We start from the raw sequence: 15,247 nt of genomic DNA, 5'->3' as shown, positions 1-15,247 counted from the left end.
TTAGTTATTGTGTCCATGCTTGCATGACCTAACTTACGGTGCCATAACCAACTAGCATCATTATCTTTAGTTTCATTTACAACTAGACATTGGTTATGTTTTGCAAGATCTTCTAGGTCTACAACATATACATTTCCACGTCTAATTCCTTTAAAAACTAAACTATTATCATTAGGATTTGTTATAATGCATAGTGATGGTTTAAACATAACATCATATCCTATATCACATAATTGACTAATGCTTAACAAGTTATGCTTAAGACCATTAACATATCTAACATTATCTATAAAAGTAGAAGGGGTGATTTGAACTTTACCAATACCAATGATATGACCTTGGTTGTTGTCTCCAAACGTCACAGCACCTCCCTTCTTAGCTTCAAGGGTGAAAAATTGATCTTTATCACCCGTCATGTGCCTTGAGCAGCCACTATCCAAATACTAGCGGTTTTTGTTGACCTTGGCTGCAAGACACTCCTACACAAGCAAATCATGTCATCTTAGGTACCCAAGTTTTCTTGGGTCCTTCATGGTTAGTCAAGTTGGTTCCTTTTGGAACCCATACCCTTTTTGTTTTACTTTTCCTATAGTCACATGCATTTGCCTTATGTCCTATAGTTCCACAACAAAAGCAGGTTATTTTCTTAGTTTTAGTTTCTCCAGCTTTAACAAAGAAGTTACTAAGAAGTTTTTGTTTATTTCTTGGTTTATACCCTAAACCCGCTTTATTAAATACTGCTCGTTGACTATTTAGTATCATGTTTAATTTTTCAGAACTATATGTAAATTTTTCAACTAAGGGTTTGTATTTGTTAAGTTCTTTAGTTAGTGTTTGATTTTCTGCTTTTAGATCATTAAGTTCTTTTGTAAGATCCTTATCTAAGGTTTGTTTATATTTTTTAAGTTCTGAAAATTCCTTAGTTAGTTTTTCATTATCTTTAGTTAAGGTGTTAGTCTTTTGAGTTAAAAGTTGGTTGTTTGTTTTAAGTTCAATATTTTCTTTGGCGATTAAGTCCTTATCCTTAACTAATTTATCGTATTTATGTAGGTATGATTGATTAGCTATTTTCAGTTCTTTATTCTTAAGATTTATAGCCTTATATTCTACCATTAACTCATTAAATGCATCATAAAGTTCATCAAAAGAAAAATCAAGATGCGTATCGGAAGTTACCTCGTTTTCGTTGGCCATGAAGCAGAAATTGGCCTTCTCTTCTTGTTCATCATCTGATGAGGAGGATGATGAGTCGGAGTCGGATAGTGTAGTGACAAGAGCCTTCTTCTTCTTGTACTTACTCCCCTTCTTCAGTAAGGGGCACTCTGCTCTTATGTGACCCGGCTTCTTGCACTCGTAACACCCAATCCCCTCGTTTTCCCTTTCCTTACCTTTGTCCTTGCGGTAGAAATTTGAGGGGCCTCTCCTTTGATGATAGGACTTCTTGTGGTTGATGAATCTCTTGAACTTGCGCACAAGAAGAGCCTCACCATCATCTTCCTCATGTTCTTCTTCTTCACTGCTGCTACTGCAGGACAAGTCCTTGTTAGATGAAGTAGATTTAAGTGCTATTACCTTTTTCTTATGGGAGGACTCTTCTTCACTGTGTTGCTTCATGGTTAGCTCGTGAGTCATTAGGGATCCAAGGAGCTCTTCGAGTGGAAGCTTGTTCAAGTCTTTAGCTTCTTGGATTGCCGTCACCTTGGCTTCCCATGACCTTGATAGACAGCGAAGTATTTTTCTGACAAGATCACTGTTAGTATAGCTCTTGCCAAGGCTTTTTAGGCCATTGACAATGTCAGTAAACCTAGTGAACATGCTCGTGATTGTCTCATTAGAATTCATTTTAAATAGTTCATACTTATGAACCAATATATTAATTTTGGATTCTTTAACTTGATTCGTGCCCTCATGGGTCACTTCAAGTCTATCCCAGATCTCTTTTGCAGAGTTGCAAGTAGAGACCCTATTGAATTCATTTCTATCTAAGGCACAATAAAACACATTCATAGCTTTAGAGTTTAATTGTGCCTTCCTCATGTCATGTTCATCCCAATCCTTTTCTAATTTGGGTACCTTAACACCCTCTACATATGTGGATGGGATGTATGGGCCATTCACTACAATGGTCCACATCTCATAGTCTTGGGCTTGGACGAATATTCTCATCCTAGCCTTCCAGTATGAGTAGTCGGATCCATTGAAGAAAGGGGGTCTTTGGGTGGACTGACCCTCAATGTGAGAAGATCCAAATAGGGTTGTCATTTTGATCTTTTAACTCTTGAGTGGAAGAGTTTTTGGCTCTGATACCACTTGTTGCCCAGATAGACAACCCAAGAGGGGGGGGTGAATTGGGTTTTAAAATAATTTAGATAATTAAAACGATGTGGTTGATTAATTAAAAACTATTGCAAGTTATTTAATTAATGCTAAGTGCTGTGAGTGATGTGAGGGGAAGAAGAAGAGAGACAATCCAATGCAAACACAGAGTTTTATAGTGGTTCGGAGCTACCCCTTGCTCCTACGTCCACTCCCCAAGTCTCTCTTGGGAATTCACTATAACCCCCTTGGATTACAGCCGGTTGTTTTGCAAGCTCACAACCAAACTTGTTGTTTTACAAGCTCACAACGAACTCGGTCGGTTTTCCCAGGCTCACCGACTAGAACCAACCCCGATTGTTTTCCCGGGCTCACAATGAAACCCTTACACACGTTGGTTTTTAACTTGGCTCACCAACCAACCTTAGTCCCCTTGATTCAATCCCCCGATTGAACCAAGTAAATACAAGTTATAGAAAGAAAGGAAAATAAGCTTCTCAAAAGCAGATGTAAAATAATATAATCAAAAGAGGAGTTTAGAAGCCCTCAAACGCTTTTAAGCTGAAGTAGAGGAATGGCTTCTTGAACTCCGGTCTCCTCTCGAATGTGTAGTCGACTTGAATGCTGGAGGAGAAGGCTTTAATTGCTGGAAAGATGTAGGTGGAGCTGTAAATGCAGATCTTCCCTTTTTCGTTGAAGAGCACGTTGCAGAGCTTGAATCCTTGATTAGTTGGAGTGGAATGACTGTTCTCTGCCTTGCTACAGTCTTCTGTGGCTATTTAAGCCAACCCCCACGGAAACTAGCCGTTACACTGCTTTTTCTGCCCGTTCTGCACACTCTGCGCAGCCTGACAATATGACCGTTGGTGGGTTGGAGTCGACTCGCGCGATCAGGAGTCGACTCGGCTGTAGCGGGAGTCGACTCAAGCTTTTCCGGAGTCGACTCGGCAACTGTTCCAAATTTGAATTAAAGTTGCCGTCACGACTGGGAGTCGACTCGTCTTGACCCGGAGTCGACTCGCCAACTTCTGGAGCTGACCTGGCAATTTTGGTGTCGGCTCATCCACTGAAGTCCGTGGATCCAATTTTGAATTTTGTCCACTCGAGTCGACTCGACTGTCCTTGGAGTCGACTCGAATCTCAGAGCCCGAACTCCCGATTCTCTGTCTTTTGGCTCATCCAGTCTTGGAGTCGACTCGAACTTCCTTGGAGTCGACTCGGCTCTCAGTTTCCGAAAGTTGGTCTTCTGCCTTTTGACGTGAAGCTTGTCTTAGAGTCGACTCGAGCTGTCTGGGAGTCGACTCGAATCTCAGACTCGAAAACTGCTCTCTGACTTTTCTTTGTGTACCTCTTGGAGTCGACTCTTACTACCCTGGAGTCGACTCGTTGAACATTGGAGTCGACTCGCGCACTTCAGGAGTCGACTCGTTGACAGGTTCTGAGATGAGGCTTTCTGTTCTTCTTTCTGTTCTCAGTCGGAGTCGACTCGTACTAGTCTGGAGTCGACTCGAGCTCGTGCCAGTGAACTTGATACGCTTGGAGTCGACTCGTGATACTCGGGAGTCGACTCGAGTCTCAGACTTTGGTTCAGCAGACTTCTTAACTTATCCAAAATACTATGAACCAAATCTAGAGACACTTGGACAGGATTTTCACTGAAACACTCAATTGAATTCATTAGTAATCACAAGATATACTCAAATGCTTTGAGCTCATCAAAATCAAATGGGGTTTTAATCAATCACTCCACATCTTAGAATCTGTGGCATGATCAAAAACCTATATATTTTCACCGGTTCCCCTTTTTTGAGAAATATGGTGGTGTTGCCCCCCACCAGGGTTCAAACTCTAGTCTAGTCAATGCCAACCAGCTGAGATAAGACACTTTGACAACTTATTTGGCATCAACTTTCTATTCGTGTCTGGCTATTTCAGGAACCAATTTGAGATTGATATAGACCAAGATCCGCTGTACCGGTACCGGACGGCGTACCGGTAGCCGGCCGGACCGGTACGGTACCGGTACCGTACCAGCCCGGTAAGGCGCGGCGTTGTGGTTGTTTTGAAAAAAAAATTGACATACAGGTGCGAACTGGCCAGTTCGCACCGGTACAATGCCGGTACCAAGCGGTACTGGCTGGTACCGACAGGTATAGACCACGTACCGGTCGGCTCTCCCAAAAAAACACCCGATACCGGATTCCATGTGGATCCTGTACCGGTTTAGGCCCGGACCGGTACGTACGGGCCCGTACCAGCCGATATGGGCCGGTATGACAGACCATATTATAGACCTTATTAGACAGGTTTCGTTGTGACATCATTATGTTAACAATTAGGGGGTAGAAATTTAGCATAGATGTTTCTGACTGCAGAGGCCAAAGAGTTTTTATCGATTGGAGTTAGAAAGCTTATAATGTTGTTTTGATTTTGGTTCTGAAAGCTTCAATTGGAGTTAGAAAGCTTCCATTTTTCTTGTCTTTTTTTCTTTGCACTTATTTGAGTTATCCAATGTCACACTAACATGAAAAGTTGTTTGATTTTGGTTCTGAACAACATCTTTTCTAATTTCTAACTCATTATGCCAGCAAATTTCTTGTTCTCAAATTTACAAAGCAAGGTTTTAAAGATACACAAATGGGAATCTTTGTCCACATCCATAAATAATGAGAACCTTCTAATTCTACTCTCTTGTTAAGCATGCTGAGTAGCTGCAGTGTGTTGCTCTTGGCATAATGTTTGAATTTTGAATCCAGATTTTCTTATACACATATACAACCATATAGATTTTTTTGACAACTTTGCAGATAGAATGAGATAGAAAGCTAGCAAGTAACAACTATAAGCAATTTGGCATTAGTCTGAGCTGTCTGAAGCTTTCCAATATGTGGATGTACTGCATTTGTTGCATGTTCCGACATGTGTTATGTTGGCGGAAGTATGAGACTGACCTGACTGAAAAGGATTCCATTACATTTAAAATTGGGAGAACAAATGGTTTTAAAAAGAAAGATGTACTTGTTCTATACATTCAGTCAAGGATCCTGAAAACAACAGGTGACATCGCAACTGGATATCTACGCATCCTTCTGTTTTCTATATGATTAAAGGAAATGAAATGATGAGATTTCTGTGAAGGTGACCCCTGAGATATGCCGGCCTCACAAGAATCTAATCCTGCTCCACGGAAGTTGCTAGGTAAATAGACTGAACATTGATGACTGCTGACAATACCCAGAACCAGATCAATTTTGTAGGTTAAATATACATTATAATAAAACTGTCGCATAATTTGATTTTTGTGTGTTCCTTAATAGGTTGTGGTTGGTCAATCATATTTCATTTTTTTGTTCTCCAGAAACCCATAAACCTGATAGTGTAAAGAAAATATATACCTAGACTGTGGCTGTAATCTGACATTGTCCATTTCACTCTCTCCTTTTAATGCTGATCTATGGTTCACAATGTGTTTGAGGTTATTATGGAAAGGTTTCTTGTACAATGGGTTCAAAGTTCAGTATTACCTTAAAATTGTACTTAATCCATTTTAGTTTGGCATTACATCACATCCAGCAGAGCTCAGAATTTTCTCGACTGAACTTGGTTAACCTTCTAATTGTAGATTTACCTTTTCATGATTATATGATGTCAGACAATTTATCATAAAGCATGCTAGTTGTGTATCTTCTGGTATGTAAACCTGACCTGAGTAATACTCTCATAAACTAGGATAATTAACATATTATGAGAGTAGAACTTGTTGTATCCAATCATAAAGAAGCTTGGAGGAATGAAGATTTAGCGATCTTTATAATTAAATTGCTGGAAATAATCATGATTGCATCTTGTTGATGAGAAGACTCTTGGAGGGGTAAGTTGGGTGGTAGTGGGAAAAGTCTTGTGAGTAAAGCAGTAGGAATATCTGGGACAGAAGGGTGGACAAAAATGCCTGGATGTTCAAGGACAGAAGGGTGCACCCGAGGATAGTAGTGGATAGAACATTACTCTATGTTGCGGAGGTTACCAATTAAGGATCGCCGAACTAGTACCGGTGATCGAATGGATTCAAGGCCAACACAGAAATGATGATTGTCACCCACTGCTTCGGGACATATGCAGGCTCTTGAGGGGGTTTGGCTCCTTTCAGGCCACTTATGTTTATCGAAAGGCAAACAAGGTTGCTGATTAGGTCGCCTCCTGTGCTACACATCATTTTGGAGAGATCCTCTGGGAGAGTCACGAGTCTGTTCCTTTCCCTCTCCGTCAACTTTTCTTTTTTGATCTTATTGGTTGTACTCATGCTCGATTAGTGTGAGTCACCGTTGTATCAAAAAAAAAATAAAAGCAGTAGGAATACACAGACTGTATGATTAACAAGGAACCCTGTATTGCTATGACTTCATTCAGGGATGTAAGGGTTATTAACAATTATTTTTGGTATTAGAATTTAGGTTACCCAACGTTTACATTTGTCATGGACAGTCTTGGTAGGAAAGCTCTAAGGATCTTTTGATAGACAACATGATGAGTGGAATAAACTTGACACAATGTTGGAATCTCTACAAGCTTCTAATTATTGTTATTCAACACAAAATTGTGAGTGAGCTGAATTATAAAATTTCCAAGTTAGTAGATTTGAGGGTGTACATTGAAGGCAAGGCGTCATGGCACTGATAACTCTTTAGGTCATTAAAAGCATAATATCAAATCATCAGCAGCCCGAAAACTTTGCCAAGCACATGAAGAAGACATGAAGGAGAAGATGCCATCAATTTTAGCATCCAGAAAATTTTCCTAGTGCGATAATCAGATTATGGAAAACAAGGAGAACTGTAGGATTCAAGAAGTGAAAGAAGACTGGAAGAAGGTAATTCTACCATTTGAAAAAATTTGGGATGAATTGGCAATCAAAATGCCACAAGAAGGGTATATACAAGATTCTAAAATGGTTGCTGAAGGTCAGGCAGTCTTGGATGACAAATCATTGGACTCATTGAAAGTTAAGGAAAGTATCACATAAGACGAGAGAAAATTTGTGGAAGTTATGAATATAATAAGGTTGCATGTGTTAGGTTTGAAGAATCTGAAGAAATTGTCACATCAAATGAAATACATACTGGTAATGTTATGTTGCTGAAGGCAACACCATCATGCACAAAGCTAACTAGGAACTTGATAAAGGGATTATTCGAAGCAATTTCACATTTATTTTACTCAAGTAAATTCATGTTTGAAGGGATTGGACAACAACTGGAGATAAGTTCTTTTCATTAGCATCATGCAACATCCAGTGTTGAGCATTCATCACCAATTAACCATTATATAGAAGATTAATCAGTGGAGCTTTGGCTTAAAAGAAGATGAGGTGAGTTCCTATGCAGTGGAAGTGAATGATGGAGATTGAGGATCGTAATGTGTAGCATCAGAGGGTTTCAGGACTGAGGGACTTTTCCTAGATTTAGTTTTAGCAGTCAATTTGCTGTATTTTCCTTTTATTTCTGGTTATATTTAATTTTTAGTGGGTTATATTAAATTCAGAGCTTAGATTAAAAGGTGGTCTTATTTGACAACTTGACGGTCCCAATGTATGCAGAAGTACTGTTCTGATACTGTTCACATGGTACTACTCATGCTATAGTAACCATGAATCGTAACATCACCTTATGGGGTTGGTTTTGGGATTAGGAAAAAATAGTTAGGGTTTCATTTTGTAATAATTAGGGGTTTGATGGTTTTATGTAATATAGTTGGATGATTGATTAATGAAGAAATGAATGAAAACTTTCGCTTCTCTTATGCGATTTTGCAATAGAGGCGTGGGACCATTCGGCCCTGGGTGTGATTTTTAGGTCTCAGAGTGAGTCCGGTATTTTCATTTCTTTTCTTTACCCTTTTCTATTTTTTTTTCTCAAGTACTAACCTGTATTTCTTCTAATTATTTTTATAAAAAGCTCAGTTCAAAATTCCATAGGTGTTTCACTTCATATAAATATCAGAATTGTTCCAGAAAATTCTAGTTCTTGCTGGATTTTGATTAGTAAACCTAACTGAGGCCCTTAAGTCTTAAACCATAGTTTTGATAATAGTCATAAGGTGTCCTGTTCCTTCAAAAACATTCACTTTCTTGGTCATTTCGATTGAACACTCAAGTTTAAACCTGAAATTTCAGCAAATCATTATAACAGGCCTGCTACTGCAGACCTTTCATTTCCTTTTTGTAGACTGTCCTGCATCTTATTGTTAATTACAAAAATTGGCTTCAACTGTTAAGTGCTGGTTGTCCTCCAGTACTGATAGTGGAAGTTAAGTTGTTGCACTTGGAAAGATAGGCATGAAGTACAAGGAAGATCGTTTATGGCGGTAAACTGATCTAAGCTTGAGCATGAACAAATTAAAGGTGTTGTTTTGACAATGATTTTGGTCCAACAATTATAGATAGTAGATTTGAACTTGATCCCTTGCTATACAGTTGGAGGGTGTTGGCCACCCGTGTGAGCTTTTGGTGCTATCTATTGCCTGGCCTTTCTTTAGTGATTTTGGAACTGACCTTGCATCCAAATTTCCAGCTTTCCATACAAAAGCCTTCTAAAAGTTGTAAAAAAATCCATTAGTGTAAGAAGATACTCATCATCGAACACTCATATGTTGGAAACCAATACATCCACATCACCAGACAATACAACAACTGGTTAAATTGATAGCCGAGTCCTCCTCACCATTTTCTCCTCTCCTCATCTTCTATATTCAATCAAATGAACCTTAGACAAGGATTCCACAAATATAGGGATTTAGTTAGACTCTCTAGAGTAAAAAACAAAAAATATAATTTACAGATGAGTTCAGTTTTCACATGGTTGTAGTAACTTGGGTATTGCCTTAAATATGCCCTAATATAAATTATTGACAAAGATAATTGTGATAATATTGAGCTTTATTCTCACAGGCAATAGTAATACTCTAAGTGTCATTTATTGTTGTTACGGTCAAGGATCGCTGAACTGGTACCGATAGGCATATCGGTCGGCCACCGGACCGGTTCGGTACAAGTTCGGATTGGTTCGAACCGGTATCACTGTTTCGGCCTCCAAAAGCCTAAAAAAATTTAGTCTTCGGTATAGACTGGTACGGGCCAGTTCGGGCTGAACCGGTCAGTACTGGCCTGTTCAGCATACCATGGTTATAATATACATGATACTTACCTAATCTCCTTCTATTTGCATCAGTAGTCTTAGATATGATGTGTTGAGAAGCATTAAAAATAAATTTGCCACTTATATTTGATAGTGTTATAATGATGTACAATGGATTGTCCTTTTTGATTATGATTAAGTCTGAATTCCTGGAAAGGGTGTGTTGTACCAATAGTTTTTCAAACATATTAAAATCTTTATCTGCCAATACAATATTTTTCATACAGAGTTTTGAGGTTTATGTCTTCCTCAAATTTGATTTCAGGTGCTACCATTTATTGGATTTTCATTGGCAATGTTTATGTTTTACTCTACTGTCCCAATCTTACTAAAGGTATGCTCAGAAAAGCTGCTTTACTCATCTCATGCTGTTTTTTGTTGCACTGAACAGATGACTTAGGGTATGACAAGTTATGTGTGCTGGAGGTTCTGACATATGAGGTCATGAATATATGTAACTTTAAATGGAGACTTGCTAATCAGCCACACTTAACAAACTAACAATGGAACTGAAAACAACAAATATTCCTTGAACAACATAGGATAGGGACTCTCTCGAATGTGGCAAAATATGCTTGGTAAGCACTTTTTTGCTTCAAAAGAAGTATTGAAATATAATGTGATGAAAGTAATCAAAGCCAAGTTCATCATTTGTATGGAAAATTACCCCATTAATAAAAGATTTATATGCTCCAACTTAAGAAATGGGAACTAATGAACATAAAAAACTTATAAATTGAAAAAACAACTCCATATTTGACTTATCAAGAAGGTACTTTACAATTTTACTCTATTGAAACATTTTACATTATGTGCTGCATCTTTTATCACATATACCAGTCGTATAAATGTATAAATTTATTTCAGTTAAAGTATAAATTAGAGGGTTGGATGACTGCAAATGTTATGAAACCAATTATCTGATGTCAAGGAACTTGGAACTAGGTTTGGGTTTAGGCTGATGAATAGGAAGAGAAGGGAAGAACAACAGAGACCTATAACTAGTGAGACAGAATACAATATTATCTTTTAGAAATTTCATGGTAAAGTGGGATAGATTAAGTTGTCTGATCTTAACATGGGCAATAATGCTGTTTATCTTCAAGATTGATTTCAGGTTAGCTTCTTTCTCCTTTTTTTCAGTAGAGTTGTGGTTATGCTAGAGCTGTAGATAACTATATTATATAGACATTCCAGGTAACCATTTATGTAGTTATATTCTGGCCTCATATGAGTGTGAGATTTTAGGTGATATAGCTGTATCTTGTTTCATCTTATTGGCTATTGACTGCTTTAAAAATAAAAAAAAGAAAAAGAAATAAGGTGGTATTGTGCCACCACTGGCGATTGAACTTGGGACTTCTCCCAAGAGAAGAGGGTGCCAATCAGTTGGACTAAGTCCTGTTGGCATCTGTTGACTGCCATAAATTAAATTGCATATTTGCGACTTTAGGTCTTGATCCTTAAGTTTTACGCTGTAGCTGAAAATTATCCTTTTACATCTTCGTAATTCCATTAGAGACCCATTGCATGGACTGGCTTGATCTTTATAAATTTCCACTGCATGATCTGACCCCCTCAACATTTATGCAGTAGTAAAGTTGCCAACAAGTTAAATTTTTTCTGCGAACTGCTCACTCGATTGCTATTGGTTGCCAAACTATGTCAGAATAATTGGGATAATTTATATTCTTCCCACTGGACAAAGTGTTGGACAATCAAACAGGCCTGAACTAAGCTTTTACAGTTTTACTTCATGTCATTGTCCAGTGACAAGAAGGATATTTACCTAAAGCAGAACTTTAGTAACTTTTCTCAGGTTCTGAATTGGGACAGGGGTTAGCTTTTGATCTCCTCACTTTTCCTAGGGCCATTAGTCGAAACTCTTGATTATACCGATATCTCCATTCTCCAATCCACAATCAAACCCACTTGAATCTGACTTAGTATCTTTTTCTATTTTTGGGCCTTGGTAATTGGTATAGTTTTTGGCTATCTTTAGCACATCTTTCTCATATATGAGAGGCTTTAAGCATTATTGGAAGCCTTCCTTTCACTTATTTCATATAGCACTCTTTTGAGTGTCAAGAGGCTTTTTGTTACTCTCTTCTGGCTAATAACTTGCTCAACTTTTACTGTCATTGTTCTTTTAAATGTTCGAGTGTGAGCAACACAGGTGATGCTCAAGCTTGGCTCAAAATTCTGTTGGCTTGTTTTAACTCAGCTCAATTACAATTTATTACCTAACTTCTAAGTTGAAGCTTGACTTGATTAGTGAATAGGTAATTCAAGGGATTGGCAAGAGTCGAAATTAATTGTTTAGATATCATTTGATAGTTTGGATATCATTTGAGTTAATCTCATTTTTTGGATCTCAACCTAACTGTTGAAATATTTAAATGCTAATACTTGCTTTGGCTGTTAAATTGGGATTTATTAGCTGAGATAAGTTCTTCTTCCTATATACTCATTTGTGTTCTTGTGCATGTTTGTCTACAAGTTATGCAATTGTCAAGATTTGATCCAAACTGCAGAGCTTACATCTCAATTTACTAATTGAGAAAGCTTTTATAAAGCTAAAACAAAGCTAGTCATAAATGACTTAATTAAAAACCCTAATTGTCTAAACTCCCTCGCACATCTCGATGCATACTTTTAACTTTATGCCAATTAACTTGATGTTGGCAGATAGTACATCCGATCAAATCTTTGGTTCTTGCAACTAGGTCATGTCCTTAATATTGCCATTCATGTCAACTTCAAGATGCATGACCTCTGAGGTCATCTTGATTGTGTGGATGTTGACCTTGCTTTAATTGTGATATTAGGAAAGGAGTCAAAATCAAAGTACCAGTACTGAATTGATGGACAATCAGTATGGTATGGATCATAGCATGTACTATATTGACAAAGTGCATTGACCGACATGCTTTCGTATGGCGTATATGCCCTTAGTAAAGCCAATTGGCCTCCATTTTTTTTCTTATATTTTATTATTTTAATGCTATGCTTTTGACAAAAATATGGCAAGTGTGTTTATTTAATTGCCCTAGTTATATTATATGATGTGTGTCGAAGTTTTCCGATTGCTTATATATCTTGTAACAATATTGACAAAGCACATCAACCGATATGCTTTCATATGGCTGTGCCCTTGGTACAGCCTATTGGCCTTCAACTTTTCTTTTTTTACTTTTCTCTTATGTTTTATTATTTAATGCTATGCTTTTAACAAAAAATATTATAGGTGTGTTGGTTTTATTGCCCTAGTTATCCTATATGATGTGTGTCGAAGTTTTTCTATTGCTTATATATCTTGTAACATTACATAGCATGCAAAATACAATAAAAACATATATGGGACAATTGAAACGCAAAGCTCAGAAACCAGTGACCCGGACTGAACCACTATGGCAGCCAGGACATTGCTTCCTACTTCAACCGCGGTTCAGCTATAAGTAAACTGGTCAACATCCTAAAACATCCAGAACCAATTCATTCTTCCTCTGTTCCAGAAGCTTCATTCAATGATTGTTTACAATTCTGTCATCTATTTCTTTGACCCATTCTTCTACATTCCTCTCATCTGAAGTGAGAACCATCCTGCTTCTCTTTGCACGCACATTTGCAATTCTGGGTTTTTAGGCAACCCGACAAGGGGTTCGGGTGGCGGGTCGACTTGGTCGACCCGTCTGGATATCTAAATACTGGGTGCAATTGAGTTAGTGAATCATGGGATAGATTGATGTTGAAGATTATCAAGATCAAAGATAAAATAATCTAATATTAGCATTGCTTTGACAAATACAAAACGAACTATACATTTCTAAACTATGACACAGAATTGCAGTCCGTTGTCTCAATGCCTTATAGAGATTTGCTTAATAATTGAAATGCAATAACCCTTCCCATACTAGAGAAATATATATGTACATGTACATGTAACACTTCAATAAAAATTGTTGAAGCTTTAAGTAGTGTCATTTTAGGTAAGATGCTACCACATGCTATTAATAGGGAACGGCTGATTTGCACACAGTTGCAAACACATAAAGACATACTAGACATCCTTACCTAGCTGTTTTGCTGATATTTAATGTACATAAATTATTGGCTTACATATCACATGAATGTGATGAACGAGGGGACAATATCACATGAATGCACGCACCTAGCTTTTGGCTCTAGTTAATCAATTTAACGCATAATTGCAAGGCATTATTGCAATTTTTGTGATTAATACGCAAATTACAGGAGAAATAAGATAAACACAGTTGTGGAAGGCAGAAACTGCGAGCAGTTCGTTCTTACTCTTGTTACCTTGCATTTTTGCTGGAACACTAATCTCTCTTTTTTAGATTTTATTATTTTATATTTACAGGTTTCTTGTCACTTGCAACATTTGCTTTCAATTCAATACAACTGCACAATTATATGTAAATAAACTTAGTCAAGCGAAAATCAAAAAGAGACTAAGCTATTCTTACTATTATAAATCATCAGGAATTTGCGGCATCATCTGTTTTGCCTTATTTTTTTGGTGCAGATGAGTGGGTCAACAATGCTAAACCTTTCACTGCTAACCTCGGACATGTGGGCAGTTCTCATCCGCATATTTGCTTATCATGAAAAGGTTGTCAATTATCCCCATGCAGTATGCATAATTTGTTTGATGATAACAAGCTTGTAGTATGAAAGTGGTGCGGCTTTATGTTTTCTTGCAGGTTGATTGGATGTATTTCATCGCTTTTGCAGCTGTTGCAGTTGGGCTTGTAGTCTATTCACGGTATGGAAAACTAGATAATTTTTTTCCATTTTTCACTAACCTTTTCCTATGCAAGCCAAATAAAAAAGATTGTCACCCTTGGTTGGCATTCTAAATCCAGATGCTCGGAAGAGGATGAAATGAGAGCCCAGGTTGCTGAGGCTGGTGATGCACAGGGAACGAAGAGGGATGAAGAGGCTGCAATGGATCATTTGGATACTACCACATGTGGGAGCTCAAGAGCTGTAGATGGTAAACATTAATACTCATCAAGTATCTCTGATTTTTCTACAATAATCATTGGAAGTTAAGAAGGCTGCCAAGAAAACTGAGCCTGAAGAAAGGAGAGCTTTGTGAAGGGTCCTTACCACTCTCTTGTCAGCGGGGAGCAATGAAAAGCAGCAGCGACTGTCTTTGATGATGAATCGTGAAGAAAAGATGCCTGGCAGTTCCAATAAAACTGTTTCAGCAGATTTTGCAGTTGTGCATACTTCCATGAAAATTATATGTTCCATGAGTGCACTGTCATCTTGTCAGCCATTGTAGGAACATGGTCCTCCAAATTTTTTGAGGAATTCACTTATTATTCATAAATTTGACATTGGCTTCATAGGTTTTCAATTTATTCCTACATAATTATCATTCACACTGTTTAATCCAGTCATCCATTTAATTATTCATGAATTGTTCATGAAATATGTATCAATTATTGATTGCATGATGCTGTGCCTTGTTGCTCCACTTGTGTATAATCCATCATTTTTTTTGGTACAATCTGTAATCCATCATTTTCAGTGCTTTTTTTTTTTCTTTTGTTATAGGCATTGACACATAAATGTATCAATATCGGACAATATATTGTATCTACATTTTCTTTTTTCTTTTTTTCTTTTTATATTCTCTAAACTCTTCGACTTTCATTGTCCATCTGATCAGAAATTTTCATTCTCCAGGCAAGCTTTACAAATAATGAACA

General features: G+C 37.6%; 1 protein-coding gene across 1 annotated transcript in view; it reads left to right on the top strand.

Moving 5' to 3' along the window:
* LOC148700278 (uncharacterized) overlaps positions 1-15,012 on the top strand; it is a 40,243-nt gene extending 25,231 nt beyond the window's left edge. Inside the window, exons 8-11 of the mRNA XM_089927072.1 lie at positions 9,772-9,840; positions 14,053-14,139; positions 14,231-14,292; positions 14,393-15,012. Of these exons, the coding sequence (XP_089783198.1) occupies positions 9,772-9,840; positions 14,053-14,139; positions 14,231-14,292; positions 14,393-14,534 (360 nt within the window). The 3' untranslated portion in view covers positions 14,535-15,012. The remainder of the gene's footprint in view (positions 1-9,771; positions 9,841-14,052; positions 14,140-14,230; positions 14,293-14,392) is intronic.
* The last annotated feature ends 235 nt before the right edge of the window (positions 15,013-15,247 follow it).

This window comes from Phoenix dactylifera, chromosome 13 (assembly GCF_051530095.1).
Source record: "Phoenix dactylifera cultivar Ajwa chromosome 13, Ajwa_hap1_PhDact_Kaust_v1.1, whole genome shotgun sequence".
Lineage (NCBI taxonomy): Eukaryota > Viridiplantae > Streptophyta > Magnoliopsida > Arecales > Arecaceae > Phoenix > Phoenix dactylifera.
The sequence above is the reverse complement of the archived record's forward strand: the minus strand, read 5'-3'. Positions and strand labels throughout refer to the sequence as shown.